Raw genomic sequence first — 13541 nt, 5'->3', positions numbered from 1 at the left:
CCCATGGATCTCAAACCTTGTAATTTAAAAAAAAAAGATGGGCAGATTCGGCTATGTGTTGACTTACGTCAGGTAAACAAAGCAATAATACCCAACTGTTACCCTCTGCCCACTACAGAAGATTTAATTTCCAAATGCCATGTCAAAAATTTTCACAAAGCTGGACCTCTGTCAAGGCTATTTACAAATACCCATGTCTTGGCAGGCTAGAAACCTGACTGCTTTCATTACACATCAAGGAAGTTACCAGTTCAAACGCATGTCATTCAGGCTGTGTTCTGCCCCAAGCTGTTTCCAGAAAATGATGGTCTCTGTTTTTGCAGGAATCTCTAGGGTAACAATTTATCTGGATGACATATTTATCCATGCACCCTCTCTGGAGAAACACAATGCAATCCTTGATCAGGTGTTCCACAGGCTGATGGACTATAACCTCACCTTGAATGAAACAAAATGTATTTTCACACAATCTGAAGTTGACTTTGTGGGTCATAGATTATCATCTATTTCTCTCTTGTGATGCTTCAGCCGTCGCTATAGGTGCAGTCTTATCACAAAAACAGGGAGTGGAGCACCCTATTGCTTTTGCTTCTCTAGCTCTCTCTCCAGCTGTGCAGAAATATACTGCGGGAGAACGGGAGGCATTGGCCTGTATATGGGCTTATGAAAGGTGGCATCATTTCCTTTATGGCAGGAAGTTTACCCTGAGAACAGATCACCAAGGCCTAACTTCCTAGCTGTCTACATCAGGATCAGGCCATCGTCCCCTGTGTATTCACAGATGGTTAGACAGGTTTTATAAATACAACAATTTATCAAGTCCGCTACAGACCCGGAAAATTTAATTACCTGTCCCGTGTGGTCCTCAAGACTGAGGAGACTTAGTGAAATCATCTCAGAATGATCCAGTGTTTCAAGAAATACTAACATACTTACGCGGAGAATGGCCATCTGTTTTAACAGGACACCTTCAGTCATACTACCAAGTGAGAACAGAATTGTCACCTTGGAAAGATGTTTGTTTAGTACGAGGGCACAGGGCAGTTATTCCAACTTCACTGAGGCCAGCAGTCCTCAGGATGGCCCATGAAGGGCATTTAGGTGTGGTGAGAACAAAACAGCTTTGCAGAGAAGCAGTATGGTTGCCTGGCATAGACAACCAAATTGAAACCTTGATTCGAAACTGTGATCCTTGCTTACTCACTGGGAAAAATCTGAAGAATCCCACTGCTCCACTACAAGTTAGGCCTTTTCCAAAAGCGCCATGGGATACAAGTCAGCTGGATATATGTGGAGAAATCTGTTGCACCACAACACCAGAGGTACTTGTTGGTCGCATATGATTTGTACTCTAAATGGCCAGAGGTAGCTACAGCAGTAATCATTACCTCTAAAGTCGTCATCACAACCTTAGAAGGATGGTTTTCACGGTGGGGACTTCCACTAGAAGTTATTACAGACAATGGGCCACAATTCGTGTCAAAAGAATTTGAAGATTTCCTTCAACTGAAGGGCATAAGGCACACTTTAACACCTCAATACCATCCACAGGCTAAAGGAGGTGTGGAACGCTTTAATCAGACTTTAAAGAATGGCCTTAAGGTACATTTGCATGAAGGCCTTTTGTTTAGAAAAGCTTTAACTACAGTCCTGCAACACTACCGGTCTGCACCCCATAGTGCAACTGGGGAATCACCAGCAAAACCAATGACTGATGAAAACAAAACTGATTTCTGATATGCTTTTTTACTGTATTAAAATGGCTCATTTTTAATTTCATTGTTAAATGGAATTGCAAAAAATGTCCACCAAAAATTTCCATTTTCATGAACTATTGATCGGTTAAATGTTTTAAAACCCAGTGGGTAAGATTTAGCCCACAGGCTATTTCATGAACTAGAAATGGAGCTAAACTGGGTGTTCTTCCTAGAAAGGGTCTCCTCACTTGAAATGTTTCCTTCTGGACCGACAGCCCTGGCTCTACATATGCAGGTCAACAAACCCTGCACTACGTTAATGGTTGGCATCTGGCCAGATACCAATGGGTGAGTTTTAGACTATAGGGTAGGGGTGTTAAATTCAATCACATAAGGGGGCCGAAATCTAAAACACAGGCTAAGTTGCCGGCTAAATTTTTTATTAAGATATTGTACGGTTAGGCACAGTCACAGTGCAGTCAGGCGATTGGTGCTGCAGGGTCAGGCACAGTCACCAGGGGCCACATAAAACAGCCAGAAGTGCCATATTCAGCCCCCTGGCCTTGTGTTTGACACATGTGCTATAGGGCAGTGTTTTTCAACCTTTTTTGGGCAAAGGCACACTTGTTTCATGAAAAAAATCACGAGGCACACCACCATTAGAAAATGTTAAAAAATTTAACTCTGTGCCCAGCAGCAGTTCCCCCCTAGTACATTGGTGCCAAGAGCAGTGCCCCCCTAGTACACTGGTGCCCAGCAGCAGTGCCCCCCTAGTACATTGGTGCCAAGAGCAGTGCCCCCCTAGTACATTGGTGCCCTGCCTACGGCACACCAGGAACAGTGGTTGAAAAACGCTGCTATAGGGTGTTCCAGGAGCGGTTTGGGGTTTCCTTCCCTTAATTCCTTTTTTCTTTACTCCAAACTACCAAACTTTACTTATTTGCAGAGATTATATGCTTTTGCAAAATACACAAAAACCCATTTGTGCCCAGGGTCCTATTCACTTGGATGCCTTGTATGTATATGACTGCCCAAATTAAAATGGATTCATATATTTTTAGTATGTAAAATAGCGAATTAGAAATATATGCTACTTGTGGTTTGAACAATGTTTCCAGAAATTGGCACAAAAGGTGCAAAGCATGACATTTTTACCCCCATGTTCTTGTGAGCACAAGGACAAAAATATTTAAACCAATCAAGACTAAACCCCCATATCTGAAAAGCCACCACCCTAACAAAGCAATCTATTGGCAGTCCTGGTAACCAGGAATCCTGCCCTTTTAATTTCACTACCCTGTATTTATACATGTGCAATGACAATAAAGTTGAATGTAATATAACCTAATCTTAAAAGGATTGATAGCCACTATCAGGCCATTGACACACAGGGCACTTTACATGCTTACATGACAATGCCTTCTAACTCTCATTTATTTCTTCCCCTTTTACCTCTGTTTGGAAGCATCTCTCAATTTCCATTTTCCCCATACCCATATCATGTATCACTGTCACTTTTTTCATCCCCACCCTTTCCTCGTGTGGAATTATCTTGCTTTGTCTCCTCCTTTTTCACACTCTTCACTGTCCTCTCCCAAATTCACACTCTCTCCACATGCCACTCTTTTCCTTTCTCTCACTATTTATGTGGCATTTTGTCTTGCTTCCCCAGCACTCCTTTAACCCCCTATTTCCTGTTTGTCTTAATTTTTCATTCCCTTTTTATAGCTCTCCATGTGTGCCATGTTTCCCACATTTTCTATCTTCTTATATACTATGCTCTTTAGTTTTAGCCTCTTCCTTTATGTAATTTTCTCCAACTTTAACCCCCTCCTCTGATATTTTCCCAATTGTATATATATATATATATATATATAGGGTCAGCACTCACAGGACTTATATAAACACATTATTTTATTAAAGAGGAGACTAACGTTTCGGCTAGCACTCTAGCCTTTTTCAAAGTGGTGAATACAACAAACACAGTGTCTAAAAAGCACAAAGTGGCGGGAAAAAGTGGAGATGACGTCATCAAACGTCGCCAGAGACAGAATACCAGAGATAAATCAATAGAAAACTGAAAACATGCAATAAAACAAAAAACAAAAAAGAAATAATCAGTACAAGCAAGTAATCAAAAGTTCTAAGCAGCAGCTTAAACAGAAACAAAAGTATCAAAATTAACACTCTACTGTAGCTAGCTGTCAGGGATGAGCCGAGAAAGTAACAAGTTTGTATCAACTCAGTTCTGTTTCACATGAGCCCCATGAGTTGAAATAGACCCATAATCAAGAAAACTTGGTCAGTAAATGGAAACTTAAATAGGGCTAAAATGGGTTGCTATGGTAACTGGTTGCCTTAGTAACACTACAATTTCTACACCACTCCCCATTGGGGCAGTAGGGGGTAAAGTATAAGTACTCAGAGGTTCATCACAGTTTTTGTGGGGTGTGAATATACATACAAGGGACAGGTTGCTAGGTTGCCGGTATCATAGCAACCAGACTCAAGTAGGTTAAAATGCCAGGTTAATCATCAAAAATACTTGTTGTAGTTCATAAAACATTGGAGTCATTATTCTTGCAGGGGATAACACATCCCTATCTATAAAAGTAGGAGAGAATACACAGGTGTGATTTGATATGGAAAGAAAGTGACATGTTGTAAGCTATCTCAAAGTAGAGCAGCGCACCGTGAGAGAAGTAGAGATAAAATAAAGGTAAGTGGCTGAGGAGAGGAACCTCTGATTGAAAAAGCCAAAGAAGAGGTATTGTTGGAGTGTCGCAGTCCACGGCAGAGGGTTAAGGGCACCCATTGGAGGGTTTCAGACTCAGGTGGGTACTACACACTACAGGTAAAGGGGATACACCGGTGGCCGGTGGCCAAACACTTTCTAGAACTTAAGCACACACTGGCCAGTATGAGGAGTATGATCATAGATTTTGTCCCCAGCCCCCCAAGAGGGGGTGACCGAGAGAAACTGTTACTCAGAACTGAACTAAGATGGATACATAAGTTGGACACTATCAGCCCACGAGGACTCAATGAACTTGTCTCTTATGCCCTATATTATTAACAACATGCATATAATGTTTGAATCCATGTATCCCTCACACTCCGTATTATTAATTTAATAGCCCCCACATGTGTATTTTCTCTCTTTCCCTGGCAATAGCACTCATTCTCCCGTTTATCTTTGAGTCCTTTACACTTTCTACACTTCAGCCCCCACTGGGTATAATACTATAATACTTTATTTCTTCTTGGGCTCCAAACCCTGAGCTTCTTTGGTAACTGGCTACAGAAACCTCTCTTCTCCTTGTCATTATGCAAAGGGGACCTCAGCGGATACCTGAACTCTACGAGGTATATAATGAATCTTTTCATTGTATTACGCAGTATGGCTAATTATGGGCCCTAAATTCTCTGTCTGGTCTGGTCTACAATGTTTCCTGCTAACCTTTTACTCACCAACAAGTACCCTCACACTAAAGGGTTGATTATACTCTGCCTAACCACATTTGGGTACACCTGTTCGTCACCACTGGATGCTTTATTGGACGGGTGGTGTGTCGCTTACCCCTGGTTACACCCTAATTCCTGTATGGGTTTTGACAGGTGGTGGACCACACCTAGTATCCAGCGTCCTTTTGGTTCTTTGCACCATCTACAGGTCCTTTTCAAAAAATTAGCATATTGTGATAAAGTTCATTATTTTCTGTAATGTACTGATAAACATTAGACTTTCATATATTTTAGATTCATTACACACAACTGAAGTAGTCCAAGCCTTTTCTTGTTTTAATATTGATGATTGTGGCATACAGCTCATGAAAACCCAAAATTCCTATCTCAAAAAATTAGCATATCATGAAAAGGTTCTCTAAACGAGCTATTAACCTAATCATCTGAATCAACAAATTAACTCTAAAAACCTTAAAAAGATTCCTGAGGCTTTTAGAAACTCCCAGCCTGGTTCATTACTCAAAACTGCAATCATGGGTAAGACTGCCGACCTGACTGCTGTCCAGAAGGCCATCATTGACACCCTCAAGCAAGAGGGTAAGACACAGAAAGAAATTTCTGAACGAATAGGCTGTTCCCAGAGTGCTGTATCAAGGCACCTCAGTGGGAAGTCTGTGGGAAGGAAAAAGTGTGGCAGAAAATGCTGCACAACAAGAAGAGGTGACCGGGCCCTGAGGAAGATTGTGGAGAAGGACCGATTCCTGACCTTGGGGGACCTGCGGAAGCAGTGGACTGAGTCTGGAGTAGAAACATCCAGAGCCACCGTGTACAGGCGTGTGCAGGAAATGGGCTACAGATGCCGCATTCCCCAGGTCAAGCCACTTTTGAACCAGAAACAGCGGCAGAAGCGCCTGACCTGGGCTACAGAGAAGCAGCACTGGACTGTTGCTCAGTGGTCCAAAGTATGTCATTCGGAAATCAAGGTGCCAGAGTCTGGAGGAAGACTGGGGAGAGGGAAATACCAAAATGCCTGAAGTCCAGTGTCAAGTACCCACAGTCAGTGATGGTCTGGGGTGCCATGTCAGCTGCTGGTGTTGGTCCACTGTGTTTTATCAAGGGCAGGGTCAATGCAGCTAGCTATCAGGAGATTTTGGAGCACTTCATGCTTCCATCTGCTGAAAAGCTTTATGGAGATGAAGATTTCATTTTTCAGCACAACCTGGCACCTGCTCACAGTGCCAAAACCACTGGTAAATGGTTTACTGACCATGGTATTACTGTGCTCAATTGGCCTGCCAACTCTCCTGACCTGAACCCCATAGAGAATCTGTGGGATATTGTGAAGAGGAAGTTGAGAGACACAAGACCCAACACTCTGGATGAGCTTAAGGCCGCTATTGAAGCATCCTGGGCCTCCATAACACCCCAGCAGTGCCACATTGCCTCCATGCCACGCCACATTGAAGCAGTCATTTCTGCAAAAGGATTCCCGACCAAGTATTGAGTGCATAACTGAACATAATTATTTGAAGGTTGACTTTTTTTGTATTAAAAACACTTTTCTTTTATTGGTCGGATGAAATATGCTAATTTTTTGAGATAGGAATTTTGGGTTTTCATGAGCTGTATGCCACAATCATCAATATTAAAACAAGAAAAGGCTTGAACTACTTCAGTTGTGTGTAATGAATCTAAAATATATGAAAGTCTAATGTTTATCAGTACATTACAGAAAATAATGAACTTTATCACAATATGCTAATTTTTTGAAAAGGACCTGTATTATACTCATTGGTGACAAGATGCCTCCACAATTGACCATCTGACCATGACAACTCTGTGTGTAGTACCCACCTGAGTCTGAAACCCTCCAATGGGTGCCCTTAACCCTCTGCCGTGGACTGCGACACTCCAACAATACCTCTTCTTTGGCTTTTTCAATCAGAGGTTCCTCTCCTCAGCCACTTACCTTTATTTTATCTCTACTTCTCTCACGGTGCGCTGCTCTACTTTGAGATAGCTTACAACATGTCACTTTCTTTCCATATCAAATCACACCTGTGTATTCTCTCCTACTTTTATAGATAGGGATGTGTTATCCCCTGCAAGAATAATGACTCCGATGTTTTATGAACTACAACAAGTGTTTTTGATGATTAACCTGGCATTTTAACCTACTTGAGTCTGGTTGCTATGATACCGGCAACCTAGCAACCTGTCCCTTGTATGTATATTCACACCCCACAAAAATGGATTTGTAATCAAATTAACTCACTGTGATGAACCTCTGAGTACTTATACTTTACCCCCTACTGCCCCAATGGTAAGTGGTGTAGAAATTGTAGTGTTACTAAGGCAACCAGTTACCATAGCAACCCGTTTTAGCCCTATTTAAGTTTCCATATACTGACCAAGTTTTCTTGATTATGGGTCTATTTCAACTCATGGGGCTCATGTGAAACAGAACTGTGTTGATACAAACTTGTTACTTTCTCGGCTCATCCCTGACAGCTAGCTACAGTAGAGTGTTAATTTTGATACTTTTCTTTCTGTTTAAGCTGCTGCTTAGAACTTTTGATTATTTGCTTGTACTGATTACTTTTTCCCGCCACTTTGTGCTTTTTAGACACTGTGTTTGTTGTATTCACCACTTTGAAAAAGGCTAGAGTGCTAGCCTAAACGTTAGTCTCCTCTTTAATAAAATAATGTGTTTATATAAGTCCTGTGAGTGCTGACCCTCTCTCAAGCACCTTCAACATTATTTGGACCTGCACCCAGGCAACAGCAACTTATCTATACGTGAGTGCCGGCATTTACTTGGAAGTTTATATATATATATATATATATATATATATTTATTTATTGCAGGAGTAATGCCAGCACACACAGGGTTTCATACAAATGTATATAAAATTATATTTATTGAGAAAAAATGAGCAAAATAAACATAGCAAGCCTCAACGTTTCAGTCCCCACTGGGACTTTTATCATTAATCACAGTTGGGATGATTAACTTCTTCACATAATCTACATTTTCCTAAAAATAATTGTGATTTGCATCCTTATTTTGCTCATTTTACATGCTGTCCCCTCACTTAGTATGTATGTGTGTATATTTATAGTTATATAGCACTACTTATACACACAACTCTGAGCATTCAAGCCTACTGTTACCAGATATAACTACTCTCAGAGATCTCCCCTCCCCATTCAGTCACCTGTAATAAGCATCCTGTCACCCACGCCTTGTAATTTTAACCTAAATTTCACCCAGTGGGCATCAGCATGCAGAGGAATTAAGGAAGTAGGAAATAAAGCCATATAGTGCTGGCAGGGCTCAACAGGCAGACCAGCCAGGGCATAGGGGATAGTAATTGAGCTTGAGGCCTAAGAAGACCATCCTAGTCACAATATAACCTGGGGAACTGGGGGAATTAAAATATTTTACTGTAATATTGACAAATTAACTCATTGTTGTACGCATCGACATGACAAGGTGACTCGTTGGTGGGACACAATGCTAAATAACACACCGGTCTAGCAGATAAATTCATTAACAGACTTTATTTTTAGTCACCAATGCAGATAGTCACCAACCCAGAGTCATGGCATCAAGGAGGCAGAGTCATGTCATGAAAAGTGAAATCAGCAGGGGAATTTGGGAGCTGGGGAGAGGGGAAGTGGCTGATTGGATGCGGGCCAGGAGCAGATTGGCTAGTTATTACAAATTTACGGGTGGCGACCCTACTTTAGTCCCTCTTTAACCTTTTAGTTACAGAGGGTACCTTTCCCCTGGGATTCACTGCAGGATCACCCGGGCACAAATGCTCCCCTAAAGAAGATCAAGAGTAGGAGGCAAGGAGCATAATAGCCTATAGCATATTAGTCTATATCACCCTCAAAATCAAAGTAAAATAAAAACAATAATTATAAAAGTACAGCCCTGGTTTCTGGATGGAATTGTAAAAATGATCCTGCCCTGACAGAAGAATGGAGCAAAGGAGTGAATGTAGCAACAGAAATATTTTGCACAGTGCCTTACTAAATCCTACGGGCCACAGCCCCACTTGTAAGTTCAGGCACCCTGGGGTCGCTACTCTGGTGGCACAATGCTTCTGGGGCTTCCATGTTACAGCCTTTTGGCCAGAGGACAAGAAACTTCTGTCTTTTATCAGAGGAACTCCTGGTACATGCCTATAATGAACAGCCAAAAGGCATAGTGATGAATATGCAGTGTGCAACTTTTTTTTTTACCAATATAAGAAACTGCATAGAGCTATAGATATTTAGTATCGGTGTGCTTATGGAGTGTGGGGCTTTCTAACTAAGTTGTGCTTTGTACTATTTTATAATATAAAAAAATACATTGAGTTTCTATATATTAAGAACAGCACAGGAGAAACACAAACGTTTACATACACACATTATAACATTTAGGGTGCCATCTTGTCTCCAGGAAATGACTTTAAAAGAGCACAAACTGCTGACAACAAGCATTTACGTATAATATAACCGGCTGGCAGCAAGGGTTAAACTCAGTCACAGCCTGGCTAGGTTTGGCTTGCTCGCCCTTACTTCAAACACCGTGACATTCCTCTCCCGCTGCACTTCCCAATATGATCCCTAGGTGTCGCTGCTGTCGCTAGTTCTTTCTTAGGCTTTGGGCTCTGCAGCTAACGCAGACTTTCTTGAATAACTCCACTCCCTCGCTGAAAGGATTGGGTTTGATCGCAGAGCGTTACAAAAATAAGTCCCCTCTGCACTGTTTGGTCTGAGCAGAGTCGCAGAGCTCACCCTCCCACCACACACCTCCACGAAAGCTTTACATCTGAATAACCAGCATTCCTGGCTGCCTTGTGTCTGATTCTAGAGGCTCAGTGCTGCAAACTAAAAGTCGTTGCGTTTTTGGATCTGTCACAGGATGGCTGGGAAACCTCTATACGGATCAGAGAGGAGCCACTGGAAACTGATGGTTGCTGCGATTTCCGTCACTTTGGTCTGTTCGTACAACGTTGATTTGGATCACCCAGTTGTGTTCCGAGGTCCGAATGGTTCTTTCTTTGGCTATTCTGTCCTGGAACATTACCACGATGAGACAAGATGGTAAGTTGGAGCTGCTAGAAGTTTTCGTGCATCCGCCCCTCCTCCCCAGGACTCCCTTCATCCTCCCTATTCACATTTTCCATTCTTTTCTGTGCTGTTGCACAAGGTGAGTGGGATGGATATGGCCATATAACTGACCCCTATGCATGTGTCTTTCTGTTCTGCTGTATTAGCACTTCAAGAGCATTGTCCTTGCCAAGTTCCTATATTCAGTAGATAGGCAGTCTTTCAACTTCAGCTGTAGAAGAACTACAAGTCCCAAATGTAACCACTTGTGTGGGGAATGATGGGGCGGATTAGGAGTTATAGTTATCACAGCTGAAGTTCTTATGTTATCTAAATCTAAATGATTTAATGTAGTCTAGGATGTCATGGTTAATGATTTTATAGATAAATTCATAATTCATAATAATCATTGGTGGTTGCTTCTCTTTACTTAAAGGACAATGAAAGGTTAATATAAATTAAAAGTAAGTCTAAAGGCATTCTTTTTAAGTACTTACTGCATATCTAAATTCCCAGATCCCTGCTTGCTTCTCTGAGATATGGTGCTGGCAGCCTACAGCAGTGTGAAGACTACAGTGACATCACTGAAATCTCTCTCCTTCCTGAAGGCTGCCAGCGGCAGCCTTCCTATTCTCTGAGCATGTGTGTAACTTGATCCTGTCTCCTGTTCTGAGCTACACATGCCCACCAGCCAATCAGAAGCAGATCTGGCAGAGGGGAGGGGGGGTAGGGAATGAAACACATGTGCAGTATGAAGCAAGGAGTGAAAGGAAGAATACCTTTTTAGAGATGGCTGCCTGTTCTAGAAAATGTTAAGTAAGTGTGACTGAGTAAATATTTGATTAGGTGAGCCAAAAGTGTGGTGTTTTTACTAAACAATAGAAGGACTATTGGGCAGTATGCTTTTTAAATTTTGACTTGCATTCTCCTTTAAAAATGGACAGGCCCAAAGTATATTTTTATAAGCGCCATACCGCCATGTTCAGCCACTTGTTACCATTGGTCCCTTTCAGTTCTCTAGGTCCAAGGGTGTGCACAGTTTAGTAGATGTTAAGGCACATTAGGAAGAGACTGTTGGGACTATAAGCACATGGGGGATAGGGAGTCTGCTGTTTGATAGTGCCTCTCCCCAGCCACTTCTTGCTGGTTTAATTTGCCACAAACAAGCAAATAGGTGGACTTGTGAGGAGGCAAATAAAAGGCCTCAAGCAGGGGCTCAACATACTTGAAAATATTGTCATTGAATAGAGTTGCCTAGAGTGAAGGTCCTCTGCTGGGACACCCCAATTCCCATCCCCTTACAGCATTACCTCATGCTAGTCCTTTTTGGGAAGGCCCTTGTCCCTAGGGTGGCAAAGTTTTAGAAAAAAGGAGCAGCACTTGGTAGGCAGGTGATCTGACAGCTATTTAAATCTCCTGCCCACCAGTTCACAGTGCAGTTCTGTTCTTGCTTTTTGGCAGTGTGGGGGCGATGGCAGACAGGTTAGGTGAATGAGCTGGTGGGGGCAGAAGTGAGTGCATTTGGTTGGGAGGTAAGTGAGCATGGTCATAGTGGGGGGTGCTACCCTTCACTGGCCTAGACGCAAACTGTTTCAAAATTTAGCCCTGCCTCATACCTCAATGTAATTGTCCTGTCCTCTTTACATCATCAGCTGGTTTTATAAACTAGCCATTTTTAAAATCAGTTCCCGAACTGGTGGGAAATAGTGGGCAGGGTGTTTGGCCAGCTTAAAGTCACTGTATACAGGTATAGGATCTGTTATCTGGAAAACTATTATCTAGAAAGCTCAGAATTACAGGAGATTGTCATCTCCCAACTCCATTTAATCATATAATTACATGTATCAAAATTGATTTCCTTTTTCTTTGTAATAATAAAACAATTAATTGTATTTGATCCTAACTAAGATATAATTAATCCTTATTGGAGTCCTGTTGGGTATATTTAATGTTTAAATAGTTTTTTAGTTCACTGAAGGAATGGAGATCCAAATTATGGAAAGACCCATTATCTGGAAAGACCCCAAGTCTGAAGCATTCTGGATAACAGGTCCCATACCTGTACCCCATTTTTCAAATTTGGTTTACTGAATAGGGCTTGTTTTTATTTGGAAATATTTAGGGTTTAGTTATTTCTTAAACTAAACAAAGCAAAAGTCATTTTACTTCTTGGACCTTGTGAGTGAGTCCATATAGGGTCTATATTTACATACATAGAGCTTTGCTTCCCCTTTTTTTCATTTCTGATATTTAACAGCGTGGAATAGATAGCACTGCTGCCTTCAAAAACCGAGGTGTTGCATCTCAGTTTTGACACAAGCACTCTAATGAAAAGTCTGCATGTTCCTCTTGTGTAGTAGGCAGCAGAGGTACCTGCCTAGGAGATAGCCATTCTAGGAGAAATGAGGTGCAACTGCAGAAAATATATTTATTATGTTAGTGCTGGATTATTGTCCATATCTACCGTAATTAACTAAAGATATCAGTATCACACAGGTTTCTTAATCTACTACTGCATCCTTGCCTTGCTGTCCCACACGTCTGCAAAGTTCTGATTGCAGCCAAGCAGCACATTGAGAGGTTCATCATAGACCCACTCCATATCTCTCTACACTCTTCCTATGTCTTTTTTTATATGCATGGGTTACAGACTGGCCTTATACATACCATTCAGCCTGAATGAGCAGAACAATAGAAAGGTGGCCATGTACAGAATTAGTTGTACAGTATTAGTTCTTTCAGTTGGAGGGCCTATAGTTGGTTACCATACAGGTTTAATCAATGTAAGGCCATTTTTAGATTGTAAGCATCACTGGAAAATGAATGAATGTGCATGATAAGCAATCTATATAAACCATGTAAATGTGTCATAACGATAAAAATGGAATAATACATGCAATAAAGGTCAATATGAATGCTCACATAGCACATGAATAGCTTCATTTTGCTTATTAAAGAAATAAAAATGAAGTGAGAAAGTGACTACAAAATGAAACATTGATTGTCAGTTCAGATTTTCTATTCCTAGACACCTGTGTTACCATACTTACAAACAGCAATATGCATGCATGTGTGTGGCAGCAGTAGCTCTATCCCTACCTAAGTCTGGTTTATGGCAGTTTCTCTAATCAGGCCAGAATTGCATTATTCTTAGTATCTACAGATTAACCATGATATTTCTTAAATTATGCTGCACTTATTTGAAATGGCACAGTGGCAGTACCATCATTAGATATTTTTTGGAGGCTTTCAGTAATGTTAATATTTTCA

The 13541-nt window shown here is 41.4% G+C and overlaps 1 protein-coding gene across 1 annotated transcript in view; it reads left to right on the top strand.

Moving 5' to 3' along the window:
* Positions 1-9702: 9702 nt before the first annotated feature.
* Positions 9703-13541, top strand: part of itga9 (integrin subunit alpha 9) — a 190711-nt gene continuing 186872 nt past the window's right edge. Inside the window, exon 1 of the mRNA XM_002940247.5 lies at positions 9703-10265. Coding sequence (XP_002940293.3) covers positions 10084-10265 — 182 coding nt within the window. The 5' untranslated portion in view covers positions 9703-10083. The remainder of the gene's footprint in view (positions 10266-13541) is intronic.

The sequence above is a fragment of the Xenopus tropicalis genome, chromosome 6, assembly GCF_000004195.4.
Source record: "Xenopus tropicalis strain Nigerian chromosome 6, UCB_Xtro_10.0, whole genome shotgun sequence".
Lineage (NCBI taxonomy): Eukaryota > Metazoa > Chordata > Amphibia > Anura > Pipidae > Xenopus > Xenopus tropicalis.
Note: the sequence above shows the minus strand (reverse complement) of the source record. Positions and strands in the feature narration are given on the sequence as shown.